Below are 13,838 nucleotides of genomic sequence, written 5' to 3' on the forward strand. Positions count from 1 at the left end.
TTGTCTTTCCCTCTTTATGCTGATATAAGTCATATTATTTTGCATAGGCAGGTGTCTGGTTTGATCAGTTTAAATCAAGGCTTGTGAAACTGTGATGGCAAGAATTGCTTCTGTCATAGCAGTGGGGCATATCATCTTTTCATAGTGACATTTCCTCACAAATTAACTCTGTTCAGTCACATGTAGGCTTTCCAAAAGGCTCTTTCAGATAATCTCAAAGCCGAGCATCTCTCTTTATGTTGCTTCTTTTCATTGTCCTCTTCTTAACAGCTCTTCAGCTCAGACTTAGCCATGGTCAGGTTTGCAATGATCCTAAAACTGAAAGTGCTGAAACAGAAGGCAAACATGGAAGGCTGAGAAAACCCTTGGAGTGTGTGGGGAAGACTGTGGGCGGTGAGGGGCTGGTCCTTGTTCATGTCCTTCCAGTGGTACAGCAGTTTCTGTGGCCTTGGGGGGAAAACAGTGATTTGTGGAGCCCCAAGCATCACTGAGCCCTAGAGCTCACTGCTGCTGATGTGTTGCTTATCTGTGAGAAGCACTGAGTGAGGATCACCTTTGTCATGCAGTACTGTAAGGACCCCAGACAAAGTCTGGGGGGGGTAGAAATAATCACAGCAGATAATGAGGAGCAGTCTCTTCTGGTGTTCCATACTGTGACTGCCTTTCCAAAGTGCTGAATACTTTCCAAAGTACTGAATACTTCGCAGTTGAGAGCTGTGTGTGAACAAAACTGTTTTTCCTTGGCTGAAACATGTGACAGTCATGAAATTGTGCATTGGATTCACTCAGTGTTATCAGCGTTCTGGGATTTGAGAAGCTGAAGCTTCAGATGGATACGTTTCACTGATTGTTGCTCCTTACGGTGCAGTTGTAACTTCTATGAGAGTAATTGCCATAAAGCCTCCTATCCTGAAGTTTCTTCTCAGAGAAATACCAATAAAACAGAAAATAATCCTAAAATGACACTTTTAATTTTGATGCTTATAGTTTTTCATCTCATACAATTTTCCTGCTTGTATTTTTTCTTAAACCTTCAATCCTCTCTGTTCTTTGGGTGCTGAAATTTGGTTAAACTTCCTTAACAGAACATTTTTTATGAAGCCCTCTGGGTTGTTTTCTCATTTTGATCAAAAGCACTAAAAGTTTTCACATTTCAATCCAGAGTTAGTAATAAAAATCTCTTTTGAGACTGACTGATGTACCTCTCATAAAAGGGCTTAAAAAACCCTCTTTTCCTTGAGGATAGAAGTTTTGACTCTTTCTTTGGCACCTGTCACATGCAAGTAGTTGAGATTTGCATGGGTGCTGACTGGAACTTCATCTTACTGATAAAGCAATGCAGCACAGATATTAGGTAGTTTAGACCAAACTGCATGTTTTATTTGTGACAGCAAGGTTTTGGTTGCTTTTTGAGTATGTGCACTTCTCAGCCTGTGTTTGAGGGAACATTGCTGTCTGATAGCACATTCCTGAGTCTGCTGGAAAGTCTAAAAACCAGACATCTGGAGAAGAGAATTTTGGAGGATCTTGGGAGCTTAAGTACCAGAGAGTGAGGTGGCTTTATTGATGCTGAAAGCTTGGGCAGAGCAGGATGCTTGTGAAGGCTATGAAATAGGTTCAGATTTTGCAAGGCTGGATATACAGTCTCAGTCTGCCTGCCTGGGGAAGAACATCACTACCAGGCTTGCTGGGTAGCCTCCTGAGGCTCCTCTCACTAAAAGCTTCATGGGTTTATGATGTGATGGAGGTATCTTGCCCTTCCATCAGGGTCAGCATGCCCCCTTAGTAGAAACAGACAATTCCTGGGTAACAACATACCTCATCTGAAATGGAGAAAGATTTCATGGCTCTTTCTGATTTATCATCTGTCTGACACTTGGCATTTATTTGCCCAGTCTGTGATACTTAACCAACTTGGGCAGCCTCCACAGAGTGTTGCTGGCAAGCAGGCTGGTGTTTAGCATCACTGCTTTAAAAACAATTATTGCTGCTGGATGTTGGTGGTGTGTTTGTGGCTGCAACCCTGACATTTAGGATCAGCATAGGTAATGTGCTGGAATGGCTTTTCTGCATGTTTGATGGGTGCAGCTGGTCAAGAAATACCAGCCTTAACAAGATGGCAAAAGCATAGGGGTTTGATCTTTTCATTGTACATAGTAGTAAATTTTGTTTTTGCCTTTGTTTCTCTGGGAGAACTGTGGAGGAAGAACCACAGCTTCTGCTTTTACCCTTCCTGTAAGGCAAATTTAAGATAATGCTGCTTTTTAGTGGCAAGTCTTACAGTTCTTGTGTGCTGAAATTCAGTTCTTAAGAATGCTGCTATCTCCCTATCTGGCACCAAGAAGTATGAGCCAGTGATCTAGTGAAGGGCACAGAGTCAGCTCAATAAATGGAGAATGCCAGCTGCTGTGGAAATCTCTAAAATGTAGCTAATCTTGCCAGGTCCAATGTAAAGTTACTTAGATGACATAAAACATAGTAATAAGATATGGGAGAGGAGGAAAAATCAGATTTACTGTATGGCTCCATCTGAGAAACACATGAAAAATAGTATGCTCCTCTCTCTAATGGTTTAGCAATGTCATCACAAACATAAATTTCTCTCTTGCTCTTCATAGAAAAAAATGTTGCATTCCTAAATCTTGTGCAACTGATTTTTTTGGCTAACATCAGCTATAGTATATGACTTAATATCTGATGTATCCTCTCTTGGGGAGATGAGATCCTGCCCTTCCAGGGACTGTGGTTTGTGTATGTGATCTAATAGTTATCTTCCATGCCCTTCACCAGTGTCTTGAGCTCTGAGACCGAGTTCTGTAGCAGGAGCCTTGCATCTGGCAGCAAAGCTCTAATCTCAGTGAAGTAGCTTCCTTCACCTATTAATGCTCATGTGAAAATGATGTGAAAATGGCCATCAGTGGAAACGCTTTTTTTTTTTTTTTTTTTTTTTTTTTTTTTTTTTTTCTTTAAAACTATGCTTTTTCTTTTTAGCTGGAATCTCTGAAGTTAGGCCCCCATTATATAGCTGAAGTAACTATGCCTGGCAGTTACTTGGTACTAGGAAAATAGTAGGCTTATACAGAACTGAACTGATTTTTTATTAGTTTTAAATCTTTTTTTTTAATGTGTCATTGATTTAAGCAACAAAAGCCCTGTTGAGCTTCTTCAGTGTCAGTTTCTTATGAGATTAGGAGTTTGCTGATAAATGTGTGGGTACGGATGCTTGTGTGTTAGCATAATAAAATCACAGTAATGATTTAAAGCTGTTTAGCTGAACTAATAAATGCAGCAATAAATTGAGAATTGTTTTAAACAGGTGTGCCTGATTCCTGCAGTGTCACGTTTTGACCCCATCCTGTTTAATACATTCTGTCAATCATCAGGAAGAGAACACATAAGTAGAACTGAAAGGTTTTGTCAGATGGTTTGGATACCAGGAGAAATATTGAATAATGAAGGCAGTTACTGGCAGCAGTCTGGATCATTTGGTGGACTGGGAGCAGGCAAAACAAAATTCATTTATTGGGCTAGAGTAGAGCAGTGTAAGGAACCCAGTGTGGGAAATAACAGCTTGGAAAAGTTTTGATCTTTTGATGGATTAATCAGCTGAAACATCCCCCTCCTGTGAAATGTGTCCAAAAGGGTAACGTATGAGCACAGGAATTGGAAGACTGAGTATGGACTGCGTGTGTCTTTGGCACAGCAGCAGCTTCTGGAGTATCATATCCTGTGGTGGTGCCCTCTGTTCAGGGTGGATGGTGGTGAATTGATGAATACTCGGAGGAGGGCCACAAGGAAGATTAAAACACTGAGATCATGAGTGAATGATTTGAGGAACCCAGCTTTACTTATCAAAGAGATGCTTGGGGGAAGGGAGCTTTCAGTAAATTGCCTACATGGGGAACAGATGTTCAATAATAAGCTACTCAGTTGAGCAGATTATGATATAACACATTTGAGGCTAAACAAATCCAGGCTTCAAATACAGCACAATTTAGCAGTGAGAGTGAATGACCATTGGAACAATTTTAACGAGGCTTGTGGTATGTGGGCTGTCACTGGAATGTTTAAAAGCCCTGATAACAAATTCTACCAAAATATGCTGTAGTTCAAACAAGAATGAGTTTGAAAAAAGCTCTGTAGTCTGTGATCCATGAGGTCAGCCAGCCCACAACTCAGTCAGGTCTGGCCCGTTGTTCAGATCATCTCTCAAGTGTCTCCTTCACCGTGGGTAGGACAGATGCCTTGCAGCTGGCTTCAGTGGCTAATTACAATTCCTCTCCAGCCCATGGCTACTGCAGGGCTTTCACCACTGCCTTGTTCTCCAGCCTCTGCCTCTCTTGTCCTGTCTGCTCATACTGTGTCCCGTGTATGTGCTGGTGTGTCTCTCGCCCTCCCACCTCAAGCCCCCTGCTAATTAGCTACATGAGATGCTGTAGGCTGCATGTCCCTGACTCCCTCTTGTGGGGAAATCTGAGCCTATAGAGAGCTGAAACTTGGCTGGGCCAGGATAGAAAACAAAATGTTGGGATCTATTACATAAAATAATATCTTCTGTGACAAAAAAAAAAAAAAATCCAGGGTGCTGAAGGAAAATGTCAACACCAGCAACTGCAGCCTAGAGATGTATGGGGCATCTGTAACATTTGAGGCTCTCTTACAAGTCTGCAGCCATAATGCATTTTTGATCAGTTTGTATGTTTTTAGGTATTTTACACCCACAGTAGTAAGATCTGTGAATTATGTACCAACTGCACTGAATAGGCTGTATGGATAACAATTCATCAGAAATTTGTTTTACTCTGCAGCACAGTAGATAAGCTTGGGTTATGTATGAATCTGAATTCTTTCATTTCTTCAGCTGTTAGCATCTTCTAGTATGTTAGCACTTCCTGTCAGGTATTTTCCTTTTCAAAGCCTGCCGACTTCCTCTGATCTTTGAGCAACTTGCTTCTCTCAAACTGAAGAAACCCAGAGAAATCAAAGAGAGCACCTCTGCAATATTACGTTTTTAAAGTGTTTTTCTTGAAGTCTTGAATAAGCCTTTTCACAGCATAATTGCTGGATAGAACAAAGGGTAAAAAGAAGATGCTTTGGAAGGATGAGGGGGCAGTGGAAGCGGTCTTGACCCACATCCTGAGACAGGAATGGAAGCCTGGAGGAGTGCAGTCACCAGGCGGAGTAGGTGGTTAGGAGGTCACAAGCAGGGTGGAGCAGGTTCACAGAGAGTCCTGAAAACCAGAAGAGTTGTATCCCCTCCCTGACAACGCCACCGTGCTGCTGCACACAGCTGGAGCACAGTAACTATTTTGATAAACTTTTAGTCTATTGCTACTAAATGAGTTTCGTCACCAACCCTTAGTTCAGAGCCTGGAATGGTATCTTTGGCTCTTACACTCATGTAGTATTCCTACAACACAAACCCTGCTGAGGAACTGAATAAAACTGCAATTAATATCTGAGTTACTGAATTCAGAATCATCCACCAGGCATCAGGATGCTTGGAAGTGTTTGGTGTCATGGGCACATGGTCTTGGTGGTTGGGAGCAGTTTCCACAGCATTGTTTTCTGCAGCAGAAAGAATCCATTGTGCATTCTTCTTCATTTCAGTTTTTCAAAGCATAGGCCCTTTCAGAAAGCCAAAGTCAGCAAGAATGCTTTCATTTTCCGTAGTTCCATATTGAAATCAATGCACAAAGGTTTAATGTAAGTATGTGCAGCTTAAAGCAAAAGAGCTGTAGCAACACATGCTTTTTACCATGTAAATGCTTCCTCATTTTCATGAGTCTGGAAATAAGCATCTCTGTTCCCAGCTTTCTTGAGTATCCAGAGACGTGCCACTTCACTTTTTTGCTACCTCCATCGTAATAGGAATGTTTCTTCCTCAACAGCCTGTAAGAATGCTGACTGAATCTCTTACAGCTGGCTACAGTGTAAGCAGCTCACAACTCTATGAACTCACAACCCCCGACAGCCCACATTCCCCCATCTGGGGGCCATTGGCCAGAGGGTCAGGCTGCCTTTCTGCATGTGGTAAGGATTCCCTTTGTGCCCTTTTTTTTTTTTCTTTCTTATAATGTTCAACTCTTCTATGCAGATTTTGGCGGACGTTCTGCCAAAAATGTTTAGAGAATCACCTTCTCTGAAGAGGGAGAGCTCTCCAGATTTGTTCCTGGGTATACAGGTGGCTGACAGCTGGGCTGTGTCCTGATGCACTGCCAGCTGCTGGCTGACACCAGCAGAACTGTATTATGTTGTACAGGGTTGGTGGTAACCAGTTGGGCTGTTGCTAGAGGGACTGGTTGCTTTGAATCACTTCTGAAATCACATTTACGAGCTGTGGGGACAAGCCTTCACTTCAAGCACCATCTTCACATTTTATTTTGAATTTTCTTGATGGTGGAAAGTTACTGCTCAGATTTATGTTGTGGCTGGGCCCTGGTGGCCCATCATAATGGGTCAATTAGTGGAGACTGGTGGGCATGGGGGCTGGTTCTGGCAGCTGGATTTCAATAGATCATCCACTCAGTTCAGGACATTTGCATAGAATTTACATTTTGGCTGGGCCCATGCATGCAAATGTAGGTCTGTATTGTTTCTCTTCTTTGAATGACTGTTTAATTAACTTTAAATCTAATTATGCAATCTACCATCTGCCTAAATCCTTACAGTGCTGTCATATCACCATCCTTTACCACTTCTCTCAAGATACTCAGTTTCCCGGAAGTTTGCCCTAATTTTCAATCATGAAGATAATTTGAAATCATTCACATCTTTGGTCACTTTTGAGAAGGACTCAAAGCAACTTTGTAGGGACTCCCTTTAGCCCTGTATTGAGGCTTGGACTGAGCACAGGAGACCCTCTGCTTAGGTTTCTTTGAGTATACATTTCATCAGAGAAGAAGGATATTTTTTATTTGCTTGTGATAAAAAAGTTCTCAGATTTTCTCTCAGACCCCAGATTAAGCATCCAAAATGCTGTCTATCAGGTTCATCTCCTGAAAGTCTCTTTGCTGCTGTGAAACCTCACTGAACTGATGACATACCTCAGTCTTGCCTTTCCACTCCTTCATTGCTAATAAATTCTTCCCCATGAAGCCCTCATTTCTCTCTATTTCTTTGCCTTTAATCTTTAGCCATCTACTTTATTTAACTTACTTGCTTCAAGATACTGTAAAATGCATGGAGATGGTTCTGTTCCAAGGCTATCAGAGAACTCTGAATTCATTTAGTTCATGCTGAGAGCAGTGTTGAAGCACAGCTGTTCCTGGTACAGGCTGGAGCCGAGCTGAGCCCACAGGGAGCGTGGTGGCTGGGTTTTGGTCCTGTTTGTGTTATTTGGGCTCTATCGTAGAGTTTTGCTTGAGATATCTTCCAAGAAGTGTCTTTTTTTCTTCCTGGTACAGAACTCTTTCCTTGAGCAGCTATACCAACACCTGCCTTTGTGTATTTCCTTTTAAAAGAGAATAGAACAAAGAAGTACTTGGCTGTTACCATTAGAGGGACATTTAATCTCTTAAATCTCCAAAATATTTTGTAAAACATAAATAGCTAGTTACTTCTGGCTTCTCTACGGCCAGTGTTTTTGTTGACATAACTCACGTTTGAGATCACTTTAATGGTGTTTGTTGGTTTTGTCTGTTTTTGCCTGTGTGTGGTAATTTGATCCCGGATATTGTAGCAGCCATTCAAGTGCCTGAAGTTTTTGAGTTAGTCACTTACATGATACGGCATATACTGCTGTCACTTGTGTGTTAGAAATAAAAAGCAGTCTGGCAAAGGTGTCTTGGCTTTTAAAATTTGAGAGGAAATTATTTTTGAGACTTCTTTAAGCAGCAGAAAATATCAAATAGCTTTTAAATTGCTTGTTTAAGCATATGAAAGGGAAAGCCATGGGGATCCTAGCAAAACCGCCCTAATGTTAATGCAGTTTGTACTGGCAAAGCACACTTTTGCTTGTAGGGTTGACTTTGGAGAATGAAACAGATAGTTGCCTGCTACAACAGTGTCAGTACTAGCTCTGTGCTTGTCTGGAGTTACCAGCCAGAAACTGCGTGTCCCCCCAGCTCATCAGAGTTGGCAGGGTTAGAGTCACGGAAGGACCCGGGATGGTGTGCTCAGGGGTTTTGTAGGATGTGGGATTTTGGGGTATCCTAGGTATCTGCAAAACAAGGCTTTTGGTGGTATGGCAGCGTTGAGTAACCCTTCATTTGGTAGCTGCTTTGCCTTCTAGCTCATGGGTGTATCCTTGCAGTATTTTCTTAAGTGCGTAGCCAGGTTGCATTGAAGAGATAAAAGGGAACCTTTTGGAAGATCTGAAGGAAATTGGTGTAAGTCATTGAAATGTGTCAGCAGTGAAACGAAGCACTGTAGAAACATAGACAAATATTTAGTGACTGTGTGTTAAGAGTGTCTCATTAACTGGTAACAAATTGTTCTGTTGCATGTTATCAGTTCTGAGGATATGCTTCTGTTTCTTCTCATGCTTATGCTAACTGTAAAGTGGGGGTATTTGAAAGATTCCTTTGCATATCTAAATCATGATCTAATGCTGCGAAGCAATGGAAAATAAATCCTGTTAGGAATAGCAGAGTTAGTGGAGAATGCCAGTCATGAACTGATAAAGGTGAGCAGTAGATGGAAATATTTTGTGTTGGAAAAGTTTGTAACAATATTGTTTCATCCAACATCTTCAACATAATTCCTTTTTTTTTTAATGTAAAAGACACCATTATATGCTGAGATGGCTGTAAGTGGGGTGAAAGTCCTAAAGCTGTTAGAGGTGTTACCAGCACTATTGTGATGCTCTCGCAGTCCTGACCAGGGAGCAGGGTTAAATATAAATAATGTAGGTGGTAACAAAGCTGGAAGTTTAATTTGAACTTAATATACTTAGTGACAATGCCTAGATGCCCTTTTGTAGGAAAGGGGAAAGCTGTACCAAGAGGTCCATGTGGAATTCACTTAGATCTCTCAAGTAAAACTAGTTCTTGATGGATCCTAGATGGGAGGTATCCAAGGAGTCATGGATGAGCTGATGAAAATTCAGTGAGGAATATTTTTCTTCTGTGGCTGGTGGTAATCAAATAGCTTGTCAGATGTTAAAGGCTGCTTGGAAATATCTTATTTTTGGTAAATAAAATGGAAGGTCTTGGTTCTTTCTTGTGTAAAGCAATATGCAGATTTTAATCTAAAATTAAAGATTTTCTGGCCTTGCTAACTTCATTTAGTTGAACATTTCAGTTGATTTAGTTGACCATCTAGTTGATCAACTGACTAATAGCTGTAAATTTAATTAAATGTAGTACTTTTCAAAACCCAAGCTACAGAGGGATTTTGTATAAATTATGTCAAAATATGCTGATTTAAAACATCTAACCTCCTCTCTTACTGTAAAGCAGATCAATTATTCTGGGAAGCTGCCTGCATGCATCTTTTTTTTTTTTTCCAAAATAAGAAAAGATTAATAGGTACTTAGGTTTAAAGACCAAAACGTGCCATTGTGTGATGTCATCGCTGTTGTGACGAAGATGAAGTGGGATGGTTTGGATTCTAGATTGAGCTTCAGTGCTGCCCTTCCAGCAGAGCTCAACCAGCCGCTGCTGCCTGCATGCCAGATGCTGGACTGGGCTCCTGGGTTGGAGCCAGCCCCCAGCTCCATCCTTTCCACTCCTTTTTCTAATGCTTATGTTGAGAATAAAAGTGTGTTGCTGATTGTCGGCTGTTCTGAAAACCAGCGAATGCTTCCCACTTTTCATAACTCACTATCTGTGGAGGTTGGAGTCGTGTGTTTCTGCTTCCCACAAGTGCTTCCTCTTGGCTAGTTTGAAGGGGATCCCTGCTCTGTGTGTTGAATTGCTGGTCCTGCTTAGGTGTCCCTCTGTGACCTTTGTAGGGAGTCTCCTTGCCTGATAAATGTCTTGGGGTTGAAACATCCCGAGTCTCCCTCCAGCGGACTTAAAGCAATCATCAGTCAACCACTGTTCCTCATATTGTTACTCGTGTATTGTTTCCCACTGGAAACAGCAGAATATCTGTAAATCTGGTCTACAGGGAGCAGCTCTACCTCATCTGAAGAGCCAGACAAACATACTCAAGCATGTTGCCTTTTCTGTGTGTTGTGTTTACATCTGTGTCTTGCACTGGAGTTGAGATGTGTTCAAGGTTGAGTGGTTCTGCACATACAGGCATGTTTGGTGCATTGTGGTTGCTTCAACCGTCCCATCAGAAGGTATCTGCCAACCTCAGCTCTCAGTCATTGCACTTTAGTCTCCCTTCTACTGAAGTTATTTTTATTTTTTTTATTATGTTCATTTACTTCCTAAATTATTTAGTCATTGATTATTTTAGTGCTTGGAATGTGTTATTACTTTGTGCAATGTATTACCTTGAAATATCGTGTTATATTTTATAAATCACACCACTGTAACACCACAGAAAATGTCAGACTTCTGACACCTGGTGCTGGAATAGATTTTAACTATGTGATAGCAGTTATTTCAGGAAAGATAGTCTCAACATATCCTATGTTATCTGTAGATTTACCAAGTTAAAGTTTGCTTTGTGGCATGATGTCTCTTTATCCTCAGAATATTAATGCTGGGCAATCTGGGACAGCAGGACAACCCACTGTGAGAAGTATTTCTGACTTCAGTTTTAGGGGGCAGATGCATTACAGAAGCAAATATTGGATCTGGTTGAAACAAAGGGCAACCTGTAGTTAGCTCTCTCTCTTTCAAAAGGAGAAATACAAGAAATTACAGTCATGCAGAATTCATTGTGTTCCAGTTGAATGCTAATTTTGACAGTTGTCTGTGGCTTTGTAAGAGTGGTGGTTTTGTTTAGCCATAGATATCACAGCTAATGGGGTCAAACACTTATCCCAAGTGGCTGTGTATAAACTGGCTTGCAAGCCAGCTATGTCAAAGCAGACTTTGTTCATATGAGTAATTTTTTTTTCTTTGAGCTTGTGTCTGAGTCTTAAGTGGATGAAAAATCCCACTAGAGAGCAAGCCAAAGGCTTAAGTGTTAGAAACGTGCAAGTGCCTTTCTGCATGTCAACCTTTCAGCACAGAAAGGCTTTGCTGTGCACTTTGCTGTTGCTGTGCATTACTTTTGGCAGTAGTGGCCCCAAACCTGAACCGAAGGCCACAGTAACTGCTGGGGCAGCTCTGCTCTGCCTAATTCTCCCTCAGCTCACTTCCTAACTTGCTAGATATTTTTCTCTCTCTTTTCTCCCCTGCATTTTAGTTTTCTCCTCTTTTTTCAGTCCCTTTTAGTTACACGTTAAAATTTAGCCTCCTTTTTCTCCCAAGTTCTTTGATTCAAAATAGTTTTTTCTGTGACTTGCTGTCATAGAAACGAGGGCTTTAGAGGACCTTACGAGCTCGTGTAATCCATTTCACTACCTCAAGGAAAAAAATACTCTTTTTTGATCAACTCTGGCAGACGTCTGTCTCACCTATTTTTAAGAACCTCCAACAAAGCAGATTGCATGACCTTTCTGGATGATTGGTCTAGCACCCTGCTGTTTTAATGGTGTTTGTAAGATCCTTCACCAAAATGTCTCTGAAGAACCTCTCTAGAGCAAACCCTATTGCCAATTTAAAATCTGTTCTGCTCAGGTCTCTCTAGTCCATACTTTTAGTTTCAGTATCTGTTTTTGAACTTAATCTCTTGACCCGTAGGGTATTTGCAAATCAGTTTGGTTAGATGTTTGCAGATGAGTTAATTTTAGTTCCATCTCATCATGTGGCCCATACAGGTTGTGTTGCTTGGCTTGCATCCGTTGAACCTCAGTCTGCAGCTGCCCTCTTGCTGCATTACAGCTGCAACCTGCCTGGGACAGTCTTCTCCCTGAAAGTGTGCAGAGGGTGAAAAGGTTGATCATGCAGAAAGAGGCCAAACTATGCTGCCCTTATCCTTATTGTCACTGAATGCAGAGGCTCCCTCTTTGCTTCAGAAATGCTGCTGGGGCATCATTTCACCTCTTCTTGGGCTGGTCTGAGCTGGCACCTTGAGTTGCCCCTCTCTCAGTCTGTCCCCTCTTGAGTTAGGAGGATCCCTCCATCCCCCTCCTGATTTGCCTGCTGTTATATGTGGAAGTTGGTTTTTATTTTTTTTTTCACTGTAACTAGGTAAAATAGCAATTTTATTGTACCATATTTTTAGAGATCTTTGCTTAAGTACAACTTTTTAAAAAATGTTTTTTGGTTTTTTTTCCCCACTGCTTCAGTTTAATCCTATGAAGCAATCTGCAGTTTCCCTTGCGAAGGATACCATACATAAAAAATTTGCCTTGTAACTTGGATAGCCCCATAGCACAAAAGTTGGCATTGCACATTTTCTGACTTGCAGGTACAAGCTTGGACCCAGGGAGCGTAGCCAGGAGGGGCTGGAAGGCAAAGCTGTGATGACATGTTCAGTATCCAGGTGGAGGGCCAAGAGGGCAGCTGCGCGGCGCTGGGTTGCATTCCAATGTGCTGATCCGTGGAACAGCGTTGGCATACGCTTTGGAAGCTGCTGCTTGCTCTCCTGGCTGTAGGGAAAGGGCTGAGGTGATGGCAGGGAAGGAAGGGGTGAGTCTTTGCAGATTATTTTCGTATGATCTGGCCTATTCTGAGCGGCATGGACATCAGAGCCCTGGCATTTCTTTGTGATGTTGTTGGTAGCTCAAAAGTTAATTAATCCACAGAGGGTTTGTCAGATTTTTTTTTTCTTGATTTCTGAACTACTTCATTAAGTGGTTATATTTTCTCACTATGTGGGGGCTTAATGGGGTGGAGGCTTTGGAAGCAGTTTAACAATTTTACATTTTATATGCTCTAATGAATTTCCCAGGATTTTGGAAGGGTTGTATCCAACTTTGGTATTGTAATTTCCAGAGTTTTATTTATTCTAAAATAAGTTAGTGGTGGGATTAGGAGGCAAAAAGAGCCAACAGATTACAAATGAACTAATGAAGACATTGTTTCTTTTGGATAAAGAGCATGACTCACGGTTAAGACTTGCACTGAAGTACTGCAGACCATGAATGTCATTAGGACCATAAGCTGGCCATGGGGGTTCCTTTTCCTTCCCCTGTTATTTGAAACGTATGTTTGATTTCAGGTGCAGAAAAGAGAGGGTTTGCAAGGACGAGGAACAACTCTGAATCTGCAAGAACTCCCCAGAACTTCAATAGGAAGAGGCAACTCTCTGAATCGCAGACAGAAACAATGAACCATTCAGACAGCAGAATAAATCCTAGACAACTGGGAACTCCCAGAGGTATTAAAGCAGAGTGCGTACACGCTTCAGGAATAAGCTGCCTTGAAGCATGTGCTCAGCACTATTAAAAGATGGGATGGGATGAATGCTTTTAACTTTAAAATGAGCTGTAAAAGACTGATGATTAATTGTAAAGTATAATTATTTCAGGCTTTTTGGTGTTCTGAAGTCAGGTGCCTATATTTCTAGGCAAACTGTTCTTGGAAGTTCAACTCTGAATTCAAAGCCTCTGTACAGCTTCTGTTAAGATATACAGACAACTTTGGTAGGCAAATAATACTGATGAATGTTTTTTTTTGCAGGAGGAGGAGCCTATGTTGCTGTCCCAACATCGGGTGATAAAAAGAATCGAAATAAACCCACTCGAGGGAGGAAGAAGTGTATATTTGAAGCCTACATGTCAAAAGAAGATGTTTCAGCAGGACTGAAAAGGGGAGAGCTAATTCAGGTGCCTGGAACACCCAATCTCCGTGCTCTTATGATAAGTCTGTGGAAATCACAGACAGTTGTTGGAAATCAATGTCAGTTGGTTGCATGACAGGAAATTGCTGTGCCACTTGTAGGTGCTA

The 13,838-nt window shown here is 41.5% G+C and overlaps 1 protein-coding gene across 4 annotated transcripts in view; it reads left to right on the plus strand.

Annotated features, from left to right (window-relative positions):
• DIS3L2 (DIS3 like 3'-5' exoribonuclease 2) overlaps positions 1-13,838 on the plus strand; it is a 178,309-nt gene that overhangs the window by 4,993 nt on the left and 159,478 nt on the right. For 2 of the 4 annotated variants that reach the window (XM_030455829.1, XM_030455830.1), the window contains exons 3-4: positions 13,111-13,269; positions 13,572-13,717. In XM_030455829.1, the coding sequence (XP_030311689.1) occupies positions 13,111-13,269; positions 13,572-13,717 (305 nt within the window). Of the gene's footprint in view, positions 1-5,973; positions 6,034-12,499; positions 12,579-13,110; positions 13,270-13,571; positions 13,718-13,838 lie in introns of those variants that run through there. The other 2 variants (XM_030455832.1, XM_030455831.1) reach the window with 2 other exon arrangements.

Source organism: Calypte anna, chromosome 9 (genome assembly GCF_003957555.1).
Source record: "Calypte anna isolate BGI_N300 chromosome 9, bCalAnn1_v1.p, whole genome shotgun sequence".
NCBI classification, from domain to species: Eukaryota; Metazoa; Chordata; class Aves; order Apodiformes; family Trochilidae; genus Calypte; species Calypte anna.